This window comes from Podarcis pityusensis, assembly GCF_964106645.2.
Source record: "Podarcis pityusensis genome assembly, chromosome: 1".
NCBI classification, from domain to species: domain Eukaryota; kingdom Metazoa; phylum Chordata; class Lepidosauria; order Squamata; family Lacertidae; genus Podarcis; species Podarcis pityusensis.
The window spans coordinates 33,158,932-33,182,964 of record NC_138028.1 but is presented as its reverse complement, the minus strand read 5'-3'; the positions used below and the strand labels follow the sequence as shown (position 1 = coordinate 33,182,964).

The 24,033-nt window shown below is 41.0% G+C and overlaps 1 protein-coding gene across 3 annotated transcripts in view; it reads right to left on the bottom strand.

The window, feature by feature from the left end:
• The window catches only part of SLC25A21 (solute carrier family 25 member 21), a 222,351-nt gene that overhangs the window by 134,196 nt on the left and 64,122 nt on the right, over positions 1 to 24,033 (bottom strand). For all 3 annotated transcript variants that reach the window (XM_080979240.1, XM_080979239.1, XM_080979241.1), the window contains one exon: positions 3,166 to 3,214. In XM_080979240.1, the coding sequence (XP_080835366.1) occupies positions 3,166 to 3,214 (49 nt within the window). The remainder of the gene's footprint in view (positions 1 to 3,165; positions 3,215 to 24,033) is intronic.

The following is a 24,033-nucleotide window of genomic DNA, read 5'->3' as shown; positions in this document are numbered from 1 at the left end:
CTCTAATCTTAAATCCTTATGGGATTCTTCAACTCAAAATATTTTTCATCATGGTTTGCCTCTGGTCCAACCTACAAAAAGAGCAAAATAGTTCTTGCTGGGCTATAAGTAGATCTGAAATCACTTCAGATGGCAAATGTCTGTTTTCATGCTCTCTCTCTCATTCATACAATTCTTAAGAGCTACTCTCTTGGAGGAGAGTCTTTCCCACCCCTACCTGCCTGAGATGGGACCTGGAACCTTTTGCATGCAAAGCACCGGCTCCGCTATTGAGATATAGCCCAAATATTAGCATGTCTGGCAGAAGATTAGGCAGATTTGGATCCCTTCATCCTTATAATCTATTTTTATATGCACAGGATGTTGTTTGCAGGAAAAATACTTCCACATGGCAGTACACTATGTATGAGTCAAAATGTTTGAAAGTGATGCAGATCACATTCAGAGTTGCCATGCCAGCAGCAGCATAGGCATATGGAGTCAGACCATTGGTTCCTCTAGCTCAGCAACTGATAGCAGCTCTCAAGGCCTTTCCCAACTCTGCCTGGAGATGCTTGGGATTACACCCAGGACCTTGAACACCTCTACTAGGGTCCTATGGTTCTTCTTTCTGAGCTATGGCCCTTCCTGTGGTGAGCCACAGGTAATAAGAGATGAGCATGTCTCTGTATCCTGCTTTTCCTGTACACTGGTTGAGGAGCACTCCAAAGCTGCCAACATATTCCAAAAACGATAAGCAGCAAAATGTAAAAGTACAAACGGTTTCTTCCAACTTCTTGCAGAACACCCAGCTGCTTATGGTAGCATTCTCTCCCTCCCCAATGGGGTTCAGTGTGAAAACAGACTTTTCTTGAATCTAAGAAGGTGCCTGTCCAATAACCAGTAAGCATGTGCGTGATTCAATTTTCAAATGCACGTTGCTCAAACATATCAGAATTAGAATGGGGAGAGAACAACATCTGGGAAATTGTAAGATTGTTTTCTACTTGATGAATTTCTGCAAGATGGACAGGAGGGATCTACAGTATTTGTACTTTGGAAGTTTTTCTTTTTTGACTGAGCAAGTCTTTATTTACTGATTGTATATGCCTATCCGAACAATATTGTTTTTGTTCCCCCCTTAAGATGAAGCCCAGGTAACTGAGGGCAAACATATGCATCTGAACTGACAGCTTGGTATCTGAGGATACTTGCTCAGGCAACACAGAAGTTTCTCTTTCAGGAAACTTTACGCCAGCAAAACTCAACTACACAAATATTTGTAGATGCAAACACAAAGGACAAGGAGAAGAAAAATCACTTATAAATCCATGCAAATATTTATTATTTTATTTTTCCTGGTTTATTCCATCTGTCCTTGCTTTCATGGCTTTGTGATGAAGAAATAGCACAAGTATTAGCACAAAATTGCTTTGTATCCAACGCTCTGTTGACGCAATGCCAAAGTTTGTCAAAACTGAAAGAAGAGGCACTGGCCAGCCAAATTTAGAGCCAAACCTGGGATGATGGAGGCAGACAAAGGCCTTGATTCCCCTATCTTACCTTAAAGCAATTCAATCCCAGCCTATCTTGGATAGGGGAAGTGAGCTGGACTGGAAAGAAAATTCCTTGATGCATTAGAGTACAGTACAGGGGGGTGTTAGAGTCCTTCATTCGCCAGACCTTTTCATATAAAAAACAGACCACCCCATACTTCATTAATGGGACAGACTTGTAAAAAAATACACATGACCATCCCCATCAAGTCTAGTTTGACTCTTGAAATTAATGGGACTCGTATTTAACTTGACAACATATCGTGTAATTTTCTGCTGCAATTTTCCTCTGTAACCTAAAACATTATCATCATCATTACTACTACTACTGCTGCTACTGCTATTAGGTAAAAGGTAAAGGACCTCGGACGGTTAAGTGCAGTCACAGGCAACTATGGGGTTGCGGCGCTCATCTCGCTTTCAGGCCAAGGGAGCTGGTGTTTGTCCACAGACAGCTTTCCGGGTCTGCTTTCCGCTTCTGGCGCAACGCAGAAGCGTGACAGAACCCAGAGTGCATGGAAACACCGTTTACCTACTGCTACTATTACTACCTGGCAGATGGAGTGAATGAGACCAATAGTGGGTCCAATGGTCAAGAAGTTGGTTAAGAAGTTGGTTTCTACAGGTGTTGCAGAGGGAAGTGTGGGGCAAATGGGGCTCATCAAGCTGGGAAGGTAGCCCAACTAGGGGGGTGGAATCTTTGATCCTAAACCTCTGCTGCCTTGCAGGGTATCTTTGGGAGAAGAAAAGGCTAAGGAATAAACCCTATACAAATCCAGATGGTAGGATGACGCCTTGTACACCTCCTTCTGGAAACTCCTGTAGCCAAGCTGGTGCCAAACATTGTTTTGGTTTCCTTTGGACCAGATCAGAGGGTCTTATCATCTGGGCAGCCCAGGACCTCCATACACCCTGCCCAGGCTTGCACCCTAGGGAGGTCCCCGGTGCTGCTAATGCAGCGGTTTGACTTCATCCTTGGAGGCACCCTTCATTGTCTTTTGAGACAGATGGAGGTCAACAACAATTATTATTATTATTTGAAATGAAATGTTTGGGCTAGTGTTTTTCCAAACTGACAAGCCAGTGTAATTGCCCAGCCACAAATGTATGATTGGAAGTCACTGAATGTGCCCGATAGGTAGCAAGCATGAAACCACCCAACAGGCATGTGCAAATACAGGTTTGGGAAAAAAATAAATCTCATTTTTGCTGAGTTTTGAAAACACGATTAACTGTCTCAGGCCACATTTACCATCAATATTATTTTTAAGGCAACATGACATTTCTAGTTTCAAGTCAAAACATTACTTCACATGATAAATATGGTAGGAAAGAAAATATAACCATGCTGCCTCCCCGCTTCACTTTTAATAGAATAGGATCTCAGGCTGTCACATGAAGAGTACATTTAATAAAGAAGTATTTAGCACCTCCAGATGACCTCCAAGCAGAAATGCATCATGCTATTCAAATTCTGCCTGTCAAATGCTATGAAAAACAGTAAGTAAATATAAATGCCATTAAAGGGAGAAGTTATCTTACTTGGACAAGTTCTAGCTTTTTAAGTTCTGACAGCTTCCAATTTGGATGTCTTCCAGTGTCAATAAAACTTGTTCAAGCAGAACCTTACCTGGTTTTCACCACATCGAGGGGGTGCATCAGACAAATTTCTACAAGACCTGTAAGATGATAGAGAAGCCTGGTAAATACATTTGATCTCCACAATTATTGAAGTATAAAATGTTCCCATGCAAAATGTGCTCAGAGAAGAGAACGATTATAACACAAAGGCACTGCATATTTTTCTTAACATTCTCCAAGGATCTTCTTTGGGAGATAAGGGAAAGTTTTGTGAAGAGGTGAATTTTTGTAAACAAAACAAAAACAAAAAACAAAAAAACACATTTTTAAAAAATGGTCTCAACTCTGAGATTGGAGCCAAGAAATTGTCATCCCAGAAATTAGGCTGCAATCCTAAGTGGTTTGAGCTGGCAGGGCGGAAATGAGGAAAGAGGAATGTCCTATTTCCTCTACAGCACAGGGAGCACCTCTCAGTTGCTTGGAGAATAGGAGCGTGATCCTTCTTGATCAGAAGAACGGGAGGCCTTTCTGTGCCCTCCATGATATCATCAAATAACCACATCTAATTCCAGTAACCCCGCAATTTAGGCACATTTAACTTGGGCGCATTCAGCTTTACGCGTGTGGCAAAAAATAAAAAAGTGTGTGGAAAGGGGACGGGATTCCTTAAAAAATGACTTTGGCAATCCCACCCACAACTGAACCCAATGTGTTTTGACTATACACAGTTTTGGATTTAGGCATGACCTGCAGAACATAACCCCCATGTAAGTTGTGGGCTTACTAAATGATTGTGGTGGCATGGGGATAATATCACATTGTGACCCTAACTGACTGTGAGAAGGAAGGAAGGGAGAAGACAGGTCTAGAAAATGGCGCTGTAGCAGCAACATTATCAGTGTTTGCCTATAGATGTGAGCAATCATGAAAGACTACCAAGGAAAGGTTTTGTGAGTTGCCAAAGAAGTAAAACCAGGGATCCAGGCAGTAGAGCCCAGGACCCTTGCTCTCTCAATCAACAATCTGAACAACATCAAGCAACACGTAGGCTAATAATATATTGACAATATTTATATAACACTATCAAACTGTTTCAAAATTCATAAACGGTGTAGGGAGTCACAAACTAATAAGAGTCAAGTAACTATTCCATAAGCAGAATGATTAGAATGGTATGTCACTATAAAGAATGGCTGAAATTGAAGCTGAATGCCTTTTCACAGGAAATATCATATCCAAAATGTTGTCAAGAGCGAGAACAGCAACACAGAAGTGAGATGGTAGGTGCTCCAAACATCACAAAAGGGTGCTCCGAGCACAGCAGCAGACAGAACAGTTCTTCCAGGATAATGAACTGTTTCTTCATCAGCTGGCAATAATATAAAATGAAATCCATTACCTTCAAATACAATACAGAGATCGAAATGACAGGCCTCAATCAGCAAGGCAATATGTGGGCAACTCATTGCAACAATTCCCAATGAAGACTTTCTCTCTTGCCCTAACAATCTAGTATCTCACTAACAACTTGTCCATCACTACACTTAGTACAGGCAAAGACCAATTTAAGCATGTCCAATTGAGGCATGACCACACATATTGCTGCAACCCGGAAGTGTCCAGAAAAGGGGATGGAACAGAGGCAGGGGCGTAATGGAGCTTACATGCGCTCTGCCAACATGCATGGGGGCACCCACACAAAACACTCATTGCCTATGCTTCTGGCCTTGTTCTCACGTGAACCTGAGCACAGCATGTTGTGACCACATCATCTGCCTCTGAATCTTTAGACCTCAGCCTGCTTGTACCAGAACTAGACTCCCAGTGGTGGTCCGTCTACAAGTCTGCCCAATGTCTGACAAGTTTTTTCCCCCAACGAGCTTTCTGAAATCCCCCAAACCCCTCTTTTTTGCATCAAATCCCAAACCTCATGCAAATTTGGCGCAGCACTAGTTTTAATTTCTTAGCCTGCACAACACAAATTTTTAATGCAGGCATTTTCCCAGCAAATGAATCAGATGAATTCCATTTCCACTGGCAAGAACTATGTTTTGGTAACTTCACGATTCTGTTAGCTTTCTGTGTTTCCGAAAGGATAAAAATCTTTTCTTTGTTCTCATCGTTTAATTATACAGTAGGTTTGCATAGTTAGTTGATTTCCCAAGGCAGCACTCTCTGCATAATAACCAAGAATGTATACAGATATGGAAAGGGGGCCCTGTTAAAAAAATAAAAAATGAACACGCAAGCTATGCAAAAAATGGTGGGACAGATAAGAAACAATACACATTTTCCCATCAATAGTAATGGTTCTGATAACACTTAAAGCATCCTACTTGAAAAGTAGCCCAGAAACTATGGTGGCCCTGTTACATTTCTAGCAATCTTGAGTTGTAGATTAAAGCATTAGAAGGAAAGCACCTCTTTCAGACAATGCCTATCAACTTTGTGCATCCTTTTATCTTATCACCTAATTTACTAAACAGGCTCTTATGAACAATGTGTTTCTCATAATTTAATGTCTTGATAGGAGTTCCACGGACGCACAGGAGTGCACATGGAGCTTGAATGGAAGGCTTACGATAGAATCCTAGACCATTTACTTAAAAGCTATTTATAAATAAGTAGACACAGTCCAGCCAAAGTCTAGCACTTTTAACTCCCATTAATTTCCATGAGAGAACAAGTTTTAATTCTCACACAGTGAACTGTGTGGAACTTAGCTGAAGCCAAATCATATAGCAATATAAATTGTCATAAATTCAGAGTGGGGGAGGCAAAACTACTCCCTGAAGATTGGATTAAACTGAAGAATTAAATCTAAAGAATAATAACAAAAATTTATTTGCAATTTTTTTACTGAATTTCTACAGAAATTATGAACAAAATAGCAACTGCAAATAGTGTCTACTCAATGGGGAAAACATAATTGATAATTATCTGTTAAAATACCTGTTTTTATTTTTTGTCAATGTACTTTAACAGCTATTTTAATAGGTAATTATCAATTATGTCTCGTTTCAAGTAATGTTGTCTCATCGAAAGAGTAGACAACCAATGGTCTTTGCCCGGTAAACCCTTTATTTACGCATGATTTAAATGAAGACCACATAAATAAACCTTCTTTAGTGATGCCTCCTGTTAATCTACTGTGATATGTGAGTTTCTGTTAACTGTGTAGTCCAGCCTTCGTCAACCACATGCCTTTTTGATGGCTGGTGCTGATGGGAGTTGTAGTCCAATGGTGCTGGAGGGCACCATTTGGGCAAAGGCTGGGATATCTTGTGGCTGTTTTCCAGCTTCGGGCAATTTCTATTCTGGTTGCTGCAACCAATGATTGGATAGGTTCCTCAAGAAAAGCCTTCACGGTAGAGGACTGCAGCTGTGTGTATAACAGAATGGGTTGTTGCACTATTTCTCAAATAAGTTCAAAGCTAAATTTTCCAAAATGCATGAAAACACAAGGACCACATGCAAGATACCCTCATTCCTTACAGCTCCTCCAACACCCAGTTGGGAACCTTCTGTTTATATGATCTAATTGTTCTGGGGTGAGGTGCAATCTATGTATCAGCTTCGATACTCAGCTTTGTATTCAGATCACATAGACCTTTCCAATGTGAATAGTTGTTGTCTTTTTCTTCCTTTTTTCAACAGTAAACAAGAAAGCCCTACCACTGCTTCAAGCCGTAGACTCACTGCTTTGAAAGCATTCCTGGGACTTATTACATCGTGACATTCTGTCCCACGAATTCACCTTGAGTGGCCAGAACAGGGCATGGGGAAGCTTGGCCACCTCATATTCAAATTTGAAATTTCAGGAAATTCAAGATTCTTCAATTCCCTGCTGTGAGTAACTCAATATCCCCCTTCCCACTCTCAAAGGACAATGGTCTCACAAAAATATGCGCATCAGATATCTTAAAATTATCTTTGAAATTAACATGTGCTAGATCAAACAACAAGGAAATTAAAATACATCAATAGCAAAAGAAAGAAAAGAAAAATTGTGGCTTCCACTTGTTTTCCAAGTGCTACTACCTATATAGATGTGACTGATATTAGAGACTCAACATTCTATATATATTGTTCCACCATTTAGATAGGTCTGGGAAGTATGATGCATGCATGCATTTTATTGCAGATATCCCCTTTAGTGTATTATTCACCCTCCTCAGTGTGCTTTATTCATTTTCCTGGAATAAGATAGTCACAGAGGAAGCAAAACACAATGGAAATTTGCTCATAGAGAGAAACACATGTCAAGCACTGTATATTATATAGTTGGAGCTGTGTATATTTGTTTTGGCATTCAAACACATACTGTCAAAATATGCAAAATAACAATAAATATTGCAATATGTATCTTGCTATCCTGTTGTAAAAATACATCTGACTGTGAAATTGTTAAACATGACTTGAGCTAATTATTATTTGGTCTTGATAAAGTGGTTTGTTTTGTTTTGTTTTTCAATTTGGTCTCAAAATCAGTACCTTTGCTGCCAAAAGAATGTTTTTTGACATGACAAATGCTTGAAACACCACAAAACATTATTAAGAGTGCTGTTCAGTCCATAATCTAGACTTGAAGCAGAAAAGATACAGCCATTGATTCCACACTAGGACAAAAACATGAACAGCTACAGGTTTAAACAAGCCACTGTATGAAATCTTAACAATGGACCTGTCTGATGTATATAAAATAAACCATTGAGGGGGAAATTGCTGTTGCACAGTCTTAAATTGTAAAAGGTAAGTTTTCCATCCTTTAAGGTTAGCTATAAAGATGGTAGTACCTCGGGTTAAGAACTTAATTCGTTCCGGAGGTCCATTCTTAACCTGAAACTGTTCTTAACCTGAGGTACCACTTAAGCTAATGGGGCCTCCCGCTGCTGCCGCACGATTTCTGTTCTCCTCCTGAAGCAAAGTTCTTAACCCGAGGTACTATTTCTGGGTTAGCAGAGCCTGTAACCTGAAACGTATGTAACCCAAGGTACCACTGTACTAGCTACAGTTTGTTAATTGGTTTCCTCTCAGGCTACAATTATACCTCTTCTGTAAAGGTAAAGGTAAAGGGACTCCAGACCATTAGGTCCAGTCGCAGACGACTCTGGGGTTGCGGAGCTCATCTCGCTTTACTGGCCGAGGGAGCCGGCGTACAGCTTCCGGGTCATGTGGCCAGCATGACTAAGCTGCTTCTGGCGAACCAGAGCAGCGCAGAGAAATGCCATTTACCTTCCTGCTGGAGTGGTACCTATTTATCAACTTGCACTTTGATGTGCTTTCGAACTGCTAGGTTGGCAGGAGCAGGGACCGAGGAACGGCAGCTCACTCTGTCACGGGGATTTGAATCGCCAACCTTCTGATTGGCACGCCCTAGGCTCAGTGGTTTAGACCACAGCGCCACCCTCATCCCATTACCTCTTCTGTACTCCATGATTAAAACCATTTCTCTCCCATTGCTGTTTAGCTTTGCTAAAGGTAAAACTACATATTACACACAAATGCATGTAATGTAACCCCAGTACTCTTTGAAGAAGTTTCTGGGTAGTATATTTTGAATAGAGGTAGTGGTAGAAAGTGAGGAGGAATTAAAGAACCTTTTATTGAGGGTGAAAGAGGAGAGCGCAAAATATGGTCTGAAGCTCAACATCAAAAAAACAAAGATCATGGCCACTGGTCCCATCACCTCCTGGCAAATAGAAGGGGGAGAAATGGAGGCAGTGAGAGATTTTACTTTCTTGGGCTCCATGATCACTGCAGATGGTCACAGCAGCCACGAAATTAAAAGACGCCTGCTTCTTGGGAGAAAAGCAATGACAAACCTAGACAGCATCTTAAAAAGTAGAGACATCACCTTGCCAACAAAGGTTCGTATAGTAAAAGCTATGGTTTTCCCAGTAGTGATGTATGGAAGTGAGAGCTGGACCATAAAGAAGGCTGATCGCCAAAGAATTGATGCTTTTGAATTATGATGCTGGAGGAGACTCTTGAGAGTCCCATGGACTGCAAGAAGAACAAACCTATCCATTCTGAAGGAAATCAGCCCTGAGTGGTCACTGGAAGGACAGATCATGAAGCTGAGGCTCCAATACTTTGGCCACCTCATGAGAAGAGAAGACTCCCTGGAAAAGACCCTGATGTTGGGAAAGATTGAGGGCACAAGGAGAAGGGGATGACAGAGGACGAAATGTTGGATAGTGTTCTCGAAGCTACCAGCATGAGTTTGACCAAACTGCGGGAGGCAGTGGAAGACAGAAGTGCCTGGCGTGCTCTGGTCCATGGGGTCATGAAGACGACTAAACAACAACAACAACAAGTGGTAGGGGGGATGGAGGGAGTTTTCATCTCAAAATTTCCCTCCTCTGCTTCCCCACCATAGTTTCTGAAAGAGTGAGCATAACGGGGGAGATTCTCCTAACGAGTCTGCTCACTGGAAGCCCTGCACAAGACCATCTGCTTGAACCACTGGGCTTTCTTCACCCATTGTTACCCTCAAAATTGTTCGGGGTTAGGAGAACCCCCAGAACAGCATGTGGAGATGGAGAAGGGGGATCATTCTGTCTGGTAACCTGAAATGCTTGCACTGATGGGACATTCATTTTAGCACAACGCTGAATTCCTCCCTGTTATTTGAAAAATAGCCATTGCGCATCTTATGTTTTATGTTGTTGTCTAATATAGGTACCAAAAAGTCACTATAAAACATTTAAGGAGAGTTGAATTCAAGTTGTTTTGCCAGTTCTTGATTCATGTTCAAATTGTGGAACATCTCAGTCTGTAGGTCCAATGTTGTATGAAGGCAAAGGTCCTGAAAACATGCCACTATTAATTATTAGTTAAATTTTTGACTTTTTATTGGAATTATTGCTATTGTTATTAATTAAATTTGTATACCGCCCTTCACTCAAAGATCCCCGAGTGGTTCACAACCTATTTATATCTTTGTGAATTTAAAATATTCTTGAAATTGAAGTAGTGAATAACTGGCAGCAAAAAAATAAATCAACTGAACGAAAGTTATTTTGGTCACCTGCTATTTAATTTATTTTAAAATTTCATCCCATCTCCTCACAGAATCCCACCCCTCCCCACTACAATCCACCACCTTTAGGATTCTGCCCATCTCTTGTGACTGTGTGTGCATCCACACACACACCCCTATCGATTATGTAAGATGACCTGATAATTTATTGAACTCTCTCTCACACACGATTATTCTTTCCCTGCATAACAAATCCTTCTCGAGAAACTCGCTGCCAGACGCTGGAGCATTCATACGTCCCAAAGCTGTGGTAATCTTCAGTGTTCAGGCTGAACTAAGTGCAGGGACATTACTCTATTTTTCTGACATGTTTAAAGTTCTCTAATGAATAACGCTAACAGCTCATGGCTGCATGGACTGTCACTCCTTGCCCCTGAGGGCCTTAATGTCTTTAAAATAGGCCTCCTAGTTTGTATTTAACTACCTTGTCCACAGAGGTCTGAAGGGTAGAGCAGATCAAAGATGTGCTACATACATAAAAAGCAGCTGTCCTTCATTTGCCGTTAATTAACTTCATCTGACCAGATCTTTTACAGCCTCCTTGTCACATATTCAACAGTCTATAAGCCCTATGACCTGCTCCTAAGTACTGTACCATTGCAGACATTTCAACAAAATATAAATCTGAAACTATCTACTAAATAAATACTGGGAAAAGGAAGAACTCTCTGGTTTCATGCTATAGGAGTGACACTTCGGAACCAGTAAGATTCAGCCCAGTGTATCTTGGAAAATGGCAGACTGACCCAACACTTGGAGCATCAGGTAGTACTGAAATTTGGACACTATACTGAGGGTCTACCTATATTTATTTTATTTAACATTAACTATTAAAGACTTTTATATACCACCTTTATCTTCCCAGGATGTCAAAGTGGCAAAAAATGGTTCTCCTCCTCCTCGTTTAATCCCTACAACAGCCCTGTGAGGTAGGTTAGGCTGAGAGGCAGTGACTGGCCCATGGTCACCCAGTGAGCTTCATGGCTGAGTGGGAATTCGAACCCTGCTCTCCCAGGTCTTAGTCCAACACACTAACCATTACACCACACATAACATACCCGTATTTTTCGCCCCATAGGGCGCACCGGCCCATAGGGCGCACCTAGTTTTTTTGGGGGGGGGGAAATAAAGAAAAAAAATTATTTCCCCCCAGGCGCAGGGCTGGGGCGGGGAAGCCCGAGCTTCCCCCAACCCCAGCCCCCAGAACAGGCTGCTGTCCGCAAGCCTTGGGAGCCTGGCGGGAAGTTGCGCCGGGCTCCCAAGGCTTGCAGAGAGCTGCCCAAAGTCCGGGGTGCGCTCCGCTGCGCTCTTCAGGTTTTGGGCTGCAGGCTGCTGTCCGCAAGCCTTGGGAGCCCGGTAGGAACTCCCAAGCCTTGGGAGCCTGGCAGGAACTCCCGCGGGCTCCCAAGGCTTGCGGATAGCTTCCTGAAGCCTGGAGAACGAGAGGGGCCGGGGCGCACCGACCTCTCTCGCTCTCCAGGCTTCAGCGAAAGCCTGCATTCGCCCCATAGGACGCACACACATTTCCCCTTCATTTTTGGAGGGGGAAAAGTGCATCCTATAGGGTGAAAAATACGGTATATGTTATGCCAATAACTTGATTAGCAATCACATCGTGTTGTGGTGGTTCTTTAAAAATAAACACCAAAGGGGACAATTGTCCTCAGCACCACAGCGTATGGAAAGGGAAGGTTTAAGCCTTTTCTCTCTATGTTTGGTGCTAATAACAATCACACACACCCTGAGACCAGTGTGTATTTTTTGGAGGGGTTTGGGGATGATGAAAACAGACCCTTGTTTTCTTCAGGCAGTCCTTCCTATATGTGAGATTTTATCAAGCACCCTGTAGCTATCTCTGTGAATGCACAGCCACACAAAACATCCTTTTATGATCACTGAAACATGTGCATGATACTCCTTGTAAATAATTTCTGCAGGTGGAAAGGTAGGGCATTAAAGAGAAATCTAGACTGAGAGCGCAATAGTGTACATACAGCTGACTCTGAAGTAAAGCACCTCTGAGTTCACAAGCAGCGCACTGAAAAAAAAACTTTAAAACCTTCTTCCTGAAAGTTTAGCTCTTCACATGTGGGCGTATCTTCTACATGAGAGAGCATTCCAATAAGTTAAGCCAGGATATTCTGCCTTTCAGGAATCACCTCTTCCCCAAGGAAGGAACCTGCTGAAGATCTGAGCTCAGCTTTTGAGACTCTTCTTCCTGTCACATTGCCAACACAAGCGCAGCTGGTGGAGATGAGAGGCAGGGCCTCTTCAGGACCTAAAGGATGGAATAGTCTCCCAAGAGAGGCTAATCAGCCCCCCTCTTTGCCTCTATTTAAACAGGCTGTTAAAACTACTTTATTTCAGCAGGCATTTTTAGTTGAACCTTTGATAATAGGTTTTATGTCTGCTGTGGCTGATACAATTTTAATGATGGTGTTTTGTTGGGAGGGGATACCTGCTGTATATTTTTTGTCATTATTATTTTTATATTTATACAAATATATATATATATATAGAGAGAGAGAGAGAGAGACATTATTATTTTTAATTTTTGTTGTGATTTGTGTTTTGAACTTGATTTTACCACATAAAAGTCAAGTATAGATGTCCATAAACAAGCAAAATAGGTAAATGAGCCTACCTGCAATATCGGGTGATACAGACCAGGAAGGACTATGTTTCATAATATTTCCATACTTTTGAAAATAATTGGCTAAATAGAAAACACAGGGACCATGCTGTATAAAATTATGTTATACAGCAAACAACTTTCGAGGTATCTCTCTAACTCTCCCCTTCATAAGAAGCTGCCTTCCTTATCAAGCCACTGCTTCATCTAGATGTCCACTCCCCTTTCCTGGGGGGGTGGCGTTGCAGACAGGCATCCGGGACCCCCAGTGACCCGGATTGGGGGCAGAGAGATGCCGCCCACATCATGGGGATTCCGGCCGCTGCCAGTACCTCTTCAGGGTTTCAAACAGGAGTGTTTTGAAGCTGTATTCAGAGATGCCAGGGACTGAACTTGAGGGCTTTTGCATGCACTAAGCTACGGCTGTTCCACTAGAGTTGCCAGGTCAGGAGCATCCCAGAAACTGAGATGTCAGAACCCAAATCTGAGGCCTCAGGTCGGCCCCTGATAATGTCATGGGGCAGGCCTTGGAAATGGATGTTAATTGGAAGAAGAGAGCAAACAAGGGCAGATGCATCAGAGTCTCTATAATATAATTTGCAACTGGCTTCTGTGAGGCTGAAGTGCTCTCTTGAGCTCCCCCTATCTGTCTGTCTGCATGGAGAGATAGATAGATAGAAGAAGAAGAGTTTGGATTTGATATCCCGCTTTATCACTACCTGAAGGAGTCTCAAAGCGGCTAACATTCTCCTTTCCCTTTCTCCCCCACAACAAACACTCTGTGAGGTGAGTGAGGCTGAGAGACTTCAGAGAAGTGTGACTAGCCCAAGGTCACCCAGCAGCTGAAAGTGGAGGAGTGGGGAAGCGAACCCAGTTCACCAGATTATGAGTCTACCCACTCTTAACCACAACAATACACTGAATTAAAGGTAGTGTTACCTACCTTCCTGGCAAACCTGGAGACTTCAGGTCAGACATGGAGGTCTTGCAACCCTATTTTCCACACTTAGAAGGATCACCCTGCAACTCAGACCAGCTGAAACCAAATGTCAGTATTTTTGTAAGAGGGAGAGAGAGGGAAATGCTTTAAGTATCAAAACAATCTTTTTCAGAAAAGTGCTTGCCAGTCTTATTATTCTGCCCTTCTGTTGGCTAGAAAAGACTGAATAGGTGGACTGTGGGGAGACAGGCGGCCTGGTCCCTCTAGCAAGGTGGTGCTGAATGACAACTTTCAACCCCTTCAAGCAGGGCTGGGGTGGCCATGGAAGACCTTAGTATTTGACTGATACCCAGTCTCTTCTGGCCTCTTTGCAGGCAGCAGGGCTAAGGGTTAAACTAAAATCAAAACCAAACATTTTTTAGCTTCTCCTCAGGGAAACTGCATTTCTACTACAAGGATATAAAATGTTGGTAAGTCGTGCCAGTATACATCTAATAGCCGATTTCCAGATGGATGTTTCAATCTTTCAGCCTCTCCATTTGCAGCTGCTTAACTATGAACATTACGTAAGGACACAGAGTGAGGTTTTCTTCCTCTTAAACTGCCAGACTGCAATGGCACTTTCCTTATTCTATTTAATAGTTAAGTCAAGAATGTTTTTCCTTTTTCGTGGAAAAAAGTTCATCTCTCTTTTTGTCTCTCTCGTACACATAGAGGGGAAAAGTGGAAGAGATCTAGTTCAGCGAAACTCTATCTGCACAGGGTTGGCGGGGTGTGTATGTGTGTTATGACAAAACCAACAGCAAATAAAGAACATTACAGCAAGCATTTTTGTCAGCAGAGATATTCATGGTGCAGAAATTCAGAAGATTGTGATCAGGGTTTCAAATTCAGAAAGCACAGCTGTGCTGGCTGGCGCTGATGGGAGTTGTAGTCCCAAAAAAAGCTGGAGGGCACCCAGTTGGAGAGGCTGCCAGAGGGTAAAAGAGCTAAAATCTACACCATAGTATATCTTGCAAAAGTGGTCTTAATTATTGCTGAAATGTTATTTCTTATTAAAGGCTTCATGTACACAAATACTTTAATATTTTACTACCATTTCCATAGATATTATATTGAGAAACCTTCATGCATGCAACTATAAAATTACCCCCCACTGCCAATTTATCATCTGAATATTTCACTTTTAAGTTAAGATTTTTTTAAAAAAATATTATACTGGTATTGAACATGTGAAGAATACTAAATGTAGATTTAAATATAGTAGATAAGAACTGTGGTGTAAACATACATATAACTTGATCAAGTCACAAATAAGTTATTTGATTTTCATGCGAGAAGTACATAATTGTTTATTTAAAATCGCTGGGATTGAAATAGTGCAATCACATATGGCTTTTTTTTAAAACAGTGCAATCCTATCCATCTACTCAGAAAAAAATACATATTAGATAGCTCAGTTGGTAGAGCCTAAGACTCTTAATCTCAGTGTCTAGGGTTCGAACAAAGATTTTGCATAATTTTATTTTTGTATCTATATTCTTACTATCTTTACATATCAAAGAGATGATAAGTAAAATGGAAGAAATGAGCCCCATTCGGCCACCTCAAATGCAAGGCATTTTCATCCACATTACACCTATGAGAATTTCACCAAACCACCCCTATGACCACTTTCAAATACAATGTATTTCCTCATTAACTGATGGAGAATGGTGATGGTGAAATAGTAGAAATTTTCTGCGCAGCACTAGTACAAAAAGCATGTATCTGGGTGTGTGGATTGCTTAGATTTTTGCTAGGAATCTGGCGCCTTTCATAGCATTTGGCAAACGATGTAGGTCCTTAAGAAGCTTTCTGCACCACACATACCCCCTTGGTTAGGATATGTTTGAAAACATGTAAGCTGGGGTGTGAGATTTCAAATACACAAAGAGCTTCCTGACCATATGGGATTTTCCATGTACCAAGGAGACAGCTCAATTTGCACCACATGAAATGAGAGTGGAATTTCCCTCTCTGTTGAATAGGATAGACTGCGTGGATGGGGAAACTCCTTGCGCATGAGGAGTTAGATCTGCAGAAATCTTTGTTCCTATTCCTACGCTTCTGAAACTTGCTAATACAAAATGTTTTATTTCACTTCCACAAAATGTCTAGGAATAGATTTGAAAGCCCTCATGGAGGAGGGAGTTCTATACCAGTTATATACAATCAAGCATGCCTCTCTGTGTGTCCCTACTAGGAATGGGCGGGGGGGATTCAATTCAGTTCATATTTAAAGGTGAACCTACCTAATTCACAGTATAACCTGTAAACACAGCTAACCTTTGAGGAGAAATTCACACCAGCATGCTGATGAATTTTCATGATGACTTTTTAAATGAAATTAAACTGATGTGGAACTGAAGGGACGCAGGTGGCACTGTGGGTTAAACCACAGAGCCTAGGACTTGCTGATCAGGAGGTTGGCGGTTTGAAGCCCCGCGATGGGGTGAGCTCCCGTTGCTCGGTCCCTGCTCCTGCCAACCTAGCAGTTCGAAAGCACATCAAAGTGCAAGTAGATAAATAGGTACCACTCCAGCGGGAAGGTAAACGGCATTTCTGTGCACTGCTCTGGTTCGCCAGAAGCGGCTTAGTCATGCTGGCCACATGACCCGGAAGCTGTACGCCGGCTCCCTTGGCCAATAAAGCGAGATGAGCACCACAACCCCAGAGTCGGCCACGACTGGACCTAATGGTCAGGGGTCCCTTTACCTTTACCTTTAAACTGATGTGGAAATGTGGAGAACTGAAAATAAGGTTGAAAAAAACAGAAACTGAGAGAAAACCAAATGGGCATATTGCCCTCTCTTAAGCTGCTATATCTAGAATTCCTACTTGATGTAAGGAGTGCACTATCAATCAATTATATTCCGCTCACAACAGCAATAGAATGAGGAGGAAATACTCAGAAATCACAGCTAGTATATTAGCATAATTACTGACCAATACCACACATTCATGGGCTGAAAATAAAAGGGCTAAATCCTGAAAGGTGACTGGCAACTATTCAAGGATCTTCACACTGCACACAGTTTTGTTGAGTACCGTGTTGTGGAAACAGGTGATGACAGCATTATTATTTTGTGTTATTTTAGCCTTCGTTGGTCTTCCGAGTATTTTTCACCACTCCCATTTGCTGGCAGCATATCATGGCTGAGTTTCAACAGAAATCTACTATGAGTTGTGTGCTAACTGGAACATGTCAGCATGTACAGCCATACCCAGAATTAGGCTGTCTTTTGCACCCACATCACATCAGCAGAATACTAGCCTTCAGGAAATATATGTATATTTGTATGTGTGTTTGTGTGTGTGTAGTAGTAGTAGCTCTTGCTTTAGCAATGTTCTTATAACTGCTTCATTTATTTTCTTTCTTTCTTTATATTTCTTTTTAAAAAATATTATTAATATATCGCCCCATACCCGAAGGTCTCAGGGCAGTTTGTGGTGTGTTCTTTTAGAACATACCTGAAAACGTTTTGCCTTCACACATAAAAATATGAAATGGAACATGCTAAACAAGCATCTGAAAACTCATGTATACACTTACACTTGTTAGAGAGCTGAGATTAGCTGCAGCTTCCTGACATGGTTTCAACCCTGAGTTTGGTGGTGTGTGATATATGAAGCAGCCTTTCGACTAGTGTTTCTCAGTAAGATAACCAGGTTCTAACTTAATTAGCACTAAAGACTCTTCTGTAGTGAAAACAGCCACACCTTTTTTATTATTGCTCTCACTGCAAGATTCCTTCTCACTCTAGATATGCTATCATATGAACTATGCAATTTCTAAATCACAACACACTACAGAAACAGGAATTGCCTCGGTAACACATTATCTTTCAAACAACCCAACAAATATCAGTTCTATAAAGGTGAAAAATAGAAGACAAATCGCAATAATACCTTACAAGTACTTCTACTTTTTAAATGACTACAAACATTCTAAGCTTTATATTTTACATCTGTTTTAGGGTTTGTCTGGTCTTTGCTCTGCAATAACGATAGCAGCCACGTGAAATAAGGAAAAAGTCAAATTTGCACTTCAATTCCCTACTCTTGAGCAGTATATATCTGCAATATATCCCAGTTGTCTTTTCCAATTCTGGTGGGTTATGGTTGTGTCAGCTCATTTAATATGATCAGTTCTTTGCTTTAAATAGAGGCCCCAGATGCTCTGGGGTGCATAAAGTATGTTCACAGTCACACAGCATCATAGTGTTTTGTTTTTTTTTATAGTAGCTAAGAATGAATTTAAAAATTTCCATGCATACATATTTCACTTGCAAGAATGAGGATGGCTAACTTGTTGCACCAATGGTATTTGCACAGTGCTGGGAAACTGAAAGGATTACTTGGTTGCTATAATGGCTGGTGGTCAAGGCAGCAGGAGAAGGCCTTATTCCTACTTCCAGGAAGAGACACAATCCAAGAGCTTCACCTCCACCTGCCACAGTCCCTTTCAGCATCAGCAGCAATGGGGAGCTTTTAGCTCCTCCTCTGTGTTTGCTAAATAAACGTAAGGATAGGTTCCATTGCATTTAGTGGACTTTTCCTTTTGAGTAAATGTATTACGGATCAGGGTATTAGTCTCCACCCAGCTTGTGGTACTGGTTAAAACCCTTCAATTGATTGAAACTTGGCAACCGGACTTGACAGAACATGAGAGGATTGTGAGTCAGTAAAGGATCACTATCCAGCTATCTTCTCATGTGTATCCAGCAGCCGTAAAGCATTATGAGTTGAATCTAGACAGAGTATTTACCGTAGCTGTTTGTAGACTTCAGAGCAATCGGGGGGCGGGGGGGAGGGACACACAACTGGAAAAATAATATGACATATACTTGAAAAGATGGTTAACAATTGAATGCTGTGTTTTGCTCTGCAGAATGAAAGTTCTGCATCCTTTCCTCTACCCAAAAAACTTGTAAACCTAAACAGTCAGTAGTATGCAATGCTAGTGGGGGCCAGTCATAAGATATGACTTTTGTGTGTGTGTGTGTGTGTGTGTGTGTGTGTGTGTTGGGGGGGCACAATCTGTTTCAGAGCTGCTCTGTGTGTTTCCAATTGACTTATTATTCAGAACCAAATTAGATTTGTTAAAAACAAACATTGTCCTTCATCCCCAATTCACTATAATGTCAAATCTGAAATTGGCTGTCTCTCCTCCCCTTTTTTCCTCTATTCTGCTACACTCTTCCTCGCACTTTCTTGCTTCTGGGCTCCCTATCCCTTAGCTTCCCTACGTTCCAGGACTTCTTCTCAGCCTTCATCCTGTCTCCATGTCAGATTTCAGCCGGAGACGAACTGACAAATTTCCCTTCCCTCGCAGAAGCTTAGTTCCTAGATCAGCTGAAGATTCTAAGCACACAATGACTGAGGCTTCACAGCCACAAGCGTAATACGATAAAGATTGTTGGAAATTTCTTGCATGACCTCATCAATCTTCTCTAAAGTAAACTTGAACAAATGTTATAAATAATAAAGGTTTTAACAACCTCTTTAAAAAAAAATAAGTTAAAAAAATCTGTCAGATATCAGATTCAGGACAGACAGCAGTATTTTTTTTTAATAGTCACCATCTCCCTAGACTGCCTTTTAACATTTTCACAATACAGTGATACCTCAGGTTACATATGCTTCAGGTTACAGACTCCGCTAACCCAGAAATAGTGCTTCAGGTTAAGAACTTTGCTTCAGGATGAGAACAGAAATCGTGCTCTGGTGGTGCAGTGGCAGCAGGAGGCCCCATTAGCTAAAGTGGTGCTTCATGTTAAGAACAGTTTCAGGTTAAGAACGGACCTCTGGAACGAATTAAGTACTTAACCCGAGGTACCACTGTACATCCATGTTGATCAACCCTACACACATATAACATGTGAACAACACTTGCAGGATGCCTAAGATTTCTGTGGCAAACGTCTTACTTCTAGTCCTTTGTGGCTAACACTAAAGATTTACCAGCCCATCAAACCATATAACAGTTTGACACTAATAAGCAAGTGTGGTCAGCAAGAGATTCTGACTCAGAAGCTTTTCAATGGGCTGCTTTCATTCAACTCCTGTTTTATTGCATTCTTTAACACTGGGCAAAAATTAAAAGCAGAGACATAGTAGTGTGATGGAAACAATTCTAGAGAAAATATGAACTTTTTCTTTGGGGACTGAAATAGAGCACGACCCTCAGCCGAAGCAAAGAGAGAGGCCTTGTGCAAATCTCTGTCTTGAAACCGTAGCTCTTCATCTTTAAGAACAGAAAGTCTAATATGGGGGTATATTTCTGGGAAGCTGCAAATAGCTATGTAATATACAAAATCAAATGATAATCATTAGTGTTTACATTTGTCACATTGACAGAACCTTGATATCTGAGATATTTGTCCAGACTAACTATAGAAACTAAACGTGAGCATAATTTCAGATTGCATTCATTTGTGTTTTATAAACTTTAGACCTTTAAGTTCCAATATCCAAAGAAACTGTGTGGCCGTTGATTTTTATAATTTTAAGCAGTTGCATAACAGTACAAAAGTAATGAGGGTGTCACCACACAATTACATCTCTTTTTAATTCTTTTGCAGTTTCCAAAACCACAAATGGGCCAGCACATGGTGATAATAACACGGAATCATGTGAAATGCAATGGCACATGTTCCAGTGTTGTACTGTACTGCTATTTTAATTTCAGGCTGAATCAGTATCAAGGGCATCTATTGGATAGCACATGTGATTTCCGTTGTATTTAGGCTTGCCATATTTTTTAGCTTAAAAATTCTGGCAACTTGGCTGGGCCAGGGAGTGGAGCCTGGGGCAGATCAAGGGACACAGGACACACAGGGAAGAGGGCATGAGAGCAGATTCCGCACCTGTCACAGTACTATATTGTTCGGCAACCAGATACTTGGCCCTGACATCTCTCTTGTGCATTAGTGGGTGGGTGCATGATTAGCCATGTGGCAGAACCATACACTATGTGGCAGTATATGTGAAAGAACCACACACATTGACAGCAACAAGTGTCGTGGTGTGTCAAAGATGGTGCCACAGTGTGGATGCATCAGCTGTACTGTTTATGCATGAATGTAAAATGGAAATATCATTCTTGACAATTATTCAAAACATCATTATTTATTTATTTATTTATTTAGTTATTTAGTTATTTTCTGTTGGTAACTGAGCCAAATTTCTTACTTTTTACACAGACATTATTCTAGCATCTGGGTCAGAATGAAGTTTTTGGTTTTTTTTAAAGGTAGCTGGACCAGTTTTTTTTTTTTGACATGGTTTGCAGTTCGACTAGTAACAAAACCCATGCCCATTTTGCAAAAAAAGAAGAAGAAGAAGGAAAAAAGACTTGGTGTTCTATGCTGCCCCATGGTACCTCATTGTACGCATGTGATGGTAAAACTTCAAAAAGCAGCTAGGCTGAGGGCATTACCGAAACATTTGTACACTAAAATGTGTGACTTTATGCTGCACAGAGGCAGCGCTATTGCATTAATCCAACACAAGAGAGTTGTGGCATGGATACCTCTTTGACTGCTGGCACTGGGCTGGAGCTAATGGAAGTATCACACTATGGATAAATCCCTTCTCACAGTAATTATACCCGTAGGACCACATTATTAGAAAAGATATCAGTAGTCGCAGAAATTGATAAAAATTAAACAGAATTTATTCTGGAGACAAAGCAAGTGACTTATATTTTAAAAATACATCTCCCCCCCCCCCAAAAAAAAGGTGTCTGCAGTGTGTAATTTTATAGCATCCAAGACAACTGAATGCCAGTTGTTAAAAAGCAGAATTTATAGTCAACCATTTAAAGTAAGCAGATATAAAAACAGTTGTGAAAACAACCTAATACTTTGTCATATGCCTTTAACTACCTTTTAAAATAACTAATGGAAAACACTCTTAAACAGTCTCTGTGAGTGGAATTGTAAAAGGTCCCTTTTCAGATTCGCCTTTTAAGTGTAAAACAACATGGAGACTTTTGAAATTGCTCTCCTTCTTTGACGCGAGGAAGGAGAGCAATTTATCAACACTCGCTTGGTAAACCTGACAGGATGAACTAATGGAGCCCATCTGTATAAAAAGAGAAAGAGAAAGACAGTGGGTCAGTTATTTCACCCCCACCCCTGAGTCCATTTAAGAAGATAATATCAAGGCACTAATAATCTAAAGGTACATTTCCCTCTTCGTAATATTTAAGATAATAAAGATATGGCTCAGCTGCCTTGAGTACAAGCACTGTGGAAAGGTAGAATATAATTGAAGCAACCACTATAATAACAGCAATAATAAAAATGGTGGAAGGAAAGGTGAACCCTCAGTTATTTCCCAGTTGGTAACTGGGAAACTAGGGATTAAAAAAGTTAAATGTAAACAAAATAAGAATAGGCTGCTATCAAATATTACTAAAAGCCTATTCAATTATTTGGAAAAAGTTGATTCAAACATTTGCAAGAAGTCTGATGTGACCCCTAAACTTAAAATAAAATAAATCTGGCTACTGACTTACTTGTGGACATTCTGCTTCCCTATACTTATCAAGGATAGATGCTTTATTTTTGTGTTTAACTTGGCATTTTAAAATGCATTGCAATTTGATGATTGAATTTGGGGGCAGAACTACATGTTACATGTTAACGTTTGCAATAAAAGCCTGACAGCTTCTACTTCTAGGCGGAACCATTTCAGGAGAGGGTGATTTGAAGCAGAAAGGGTGTGGCACCTACTGCTTTCCCCGTGAAACTCTCCCCAATTGCTTCCCTGCCCTGCAGAGTTCCAGATGTGTCAGGTAAACAGATGTCTGGAACTCTGCATGGTGAATAAAGCAGCTGAGAGGGACGTTGCAGGCAGAAAGTGTGTCCGCGTCAAATCACTTCTTCTAAAGTTGTTGTTGATTTCTAGGACAAGGTAGCCAACGTGGTGCCCTCTTGAACTTGAAGGACCAGAGCTCCCATCATCCCTGATTATTGACTGTGGTACCTGGGGCTGATGGGAGCTGAAGTCCAACAACATTTGGGGGTTTAATTACATGCATGTAGAGGTCTGTTCTGGCCTAACAATTCCACTTTGACAATATGTAGGCTTCTTTTCCTTCCCTCTTTGGGTTAATAAAAAACGTAAGACTGAGTACAGTCTGAGTACAGTAAAACTGAGTACAGAAGAAGCCCATCTAACCTAGCAAGGTAGTTTCCATTGATTATTAGTATTGCACAATCATTGCACAAGAAAGTGTATAGAATATAAAACAAGACCAAAAGAAACCCTAGAGGAACTTACAAAAACACTGTAGATGCTGGCATGCCTGGGGTTTTTTTGCCATTGTTTGTAAGCGGATTGAAAATTGCTACTCTTTTCATGATGGGTGAAATTTTATGACACATATGACTCATTACAAAAGGCCATTACAGTTGCTGAGATTATGTGGGTTATAAACATATTTAGACCCAAGCCAGAGCCTGAGAACTGGTTGTTATTGACAGTAACTCTGGATAAAACAGCATAGGATAGTGTCATTGGTGTGGATTTAAGGCAAGGCAAATTGAATAGCTGGTGAGTGTAATATATCACTTACCATAGAGGCACTCAATGTGAAGTTAGTGCAGCATGCATGCAGCCACTCAGTAAGGTGGTTGTCTATAACATTCTGTTCCCCCTGCTTACCTGGACCTGTGATCAAGTACCTGTGTGTAATGAAATTCTCTTCTGAAAGGGCAGACTTACCAAATGATTTAAATTGCCACATAGTAAACAGTCATTCAGTAATATTATAATATCCAGCCAGAAGAACATCTCATGTTCTAGGGGACATGCCCAATGGCTAGAGAAATGTACGTCGAAACTTTGCTGCAGAGTCATTCATTCACAACTGCTTAATTGCCATTTTTATTTGGTCTCTTAATGTGGAACCCAGTGGAGAATACCGAACTGCTCAGTTAAGTACTAATGTCCATGTCTCTACATCTGGTTAATCCATCAGACCATGCCTTGTGCAAATAAAATGCATGTTCTGAAAAGTACCCCTTTTCCTGATTAAAAATTGTTCTGGGAGGGAAGTTGAATAATTTTCTAAGCTGCTTGAACAAGAGTTTATCTGCAGGAAGTAAAAATGACTGATGAAAAAGATCCCATGGTTTCCTGCCCAGAGAGGGATCGAGTAAATAATGAATTAACCACAAACAAAATTAACTCTTTTTGAGCAAAGGGGTCAGTTCACTAAACTAGCAGGATCTATGCAAAAATTTTG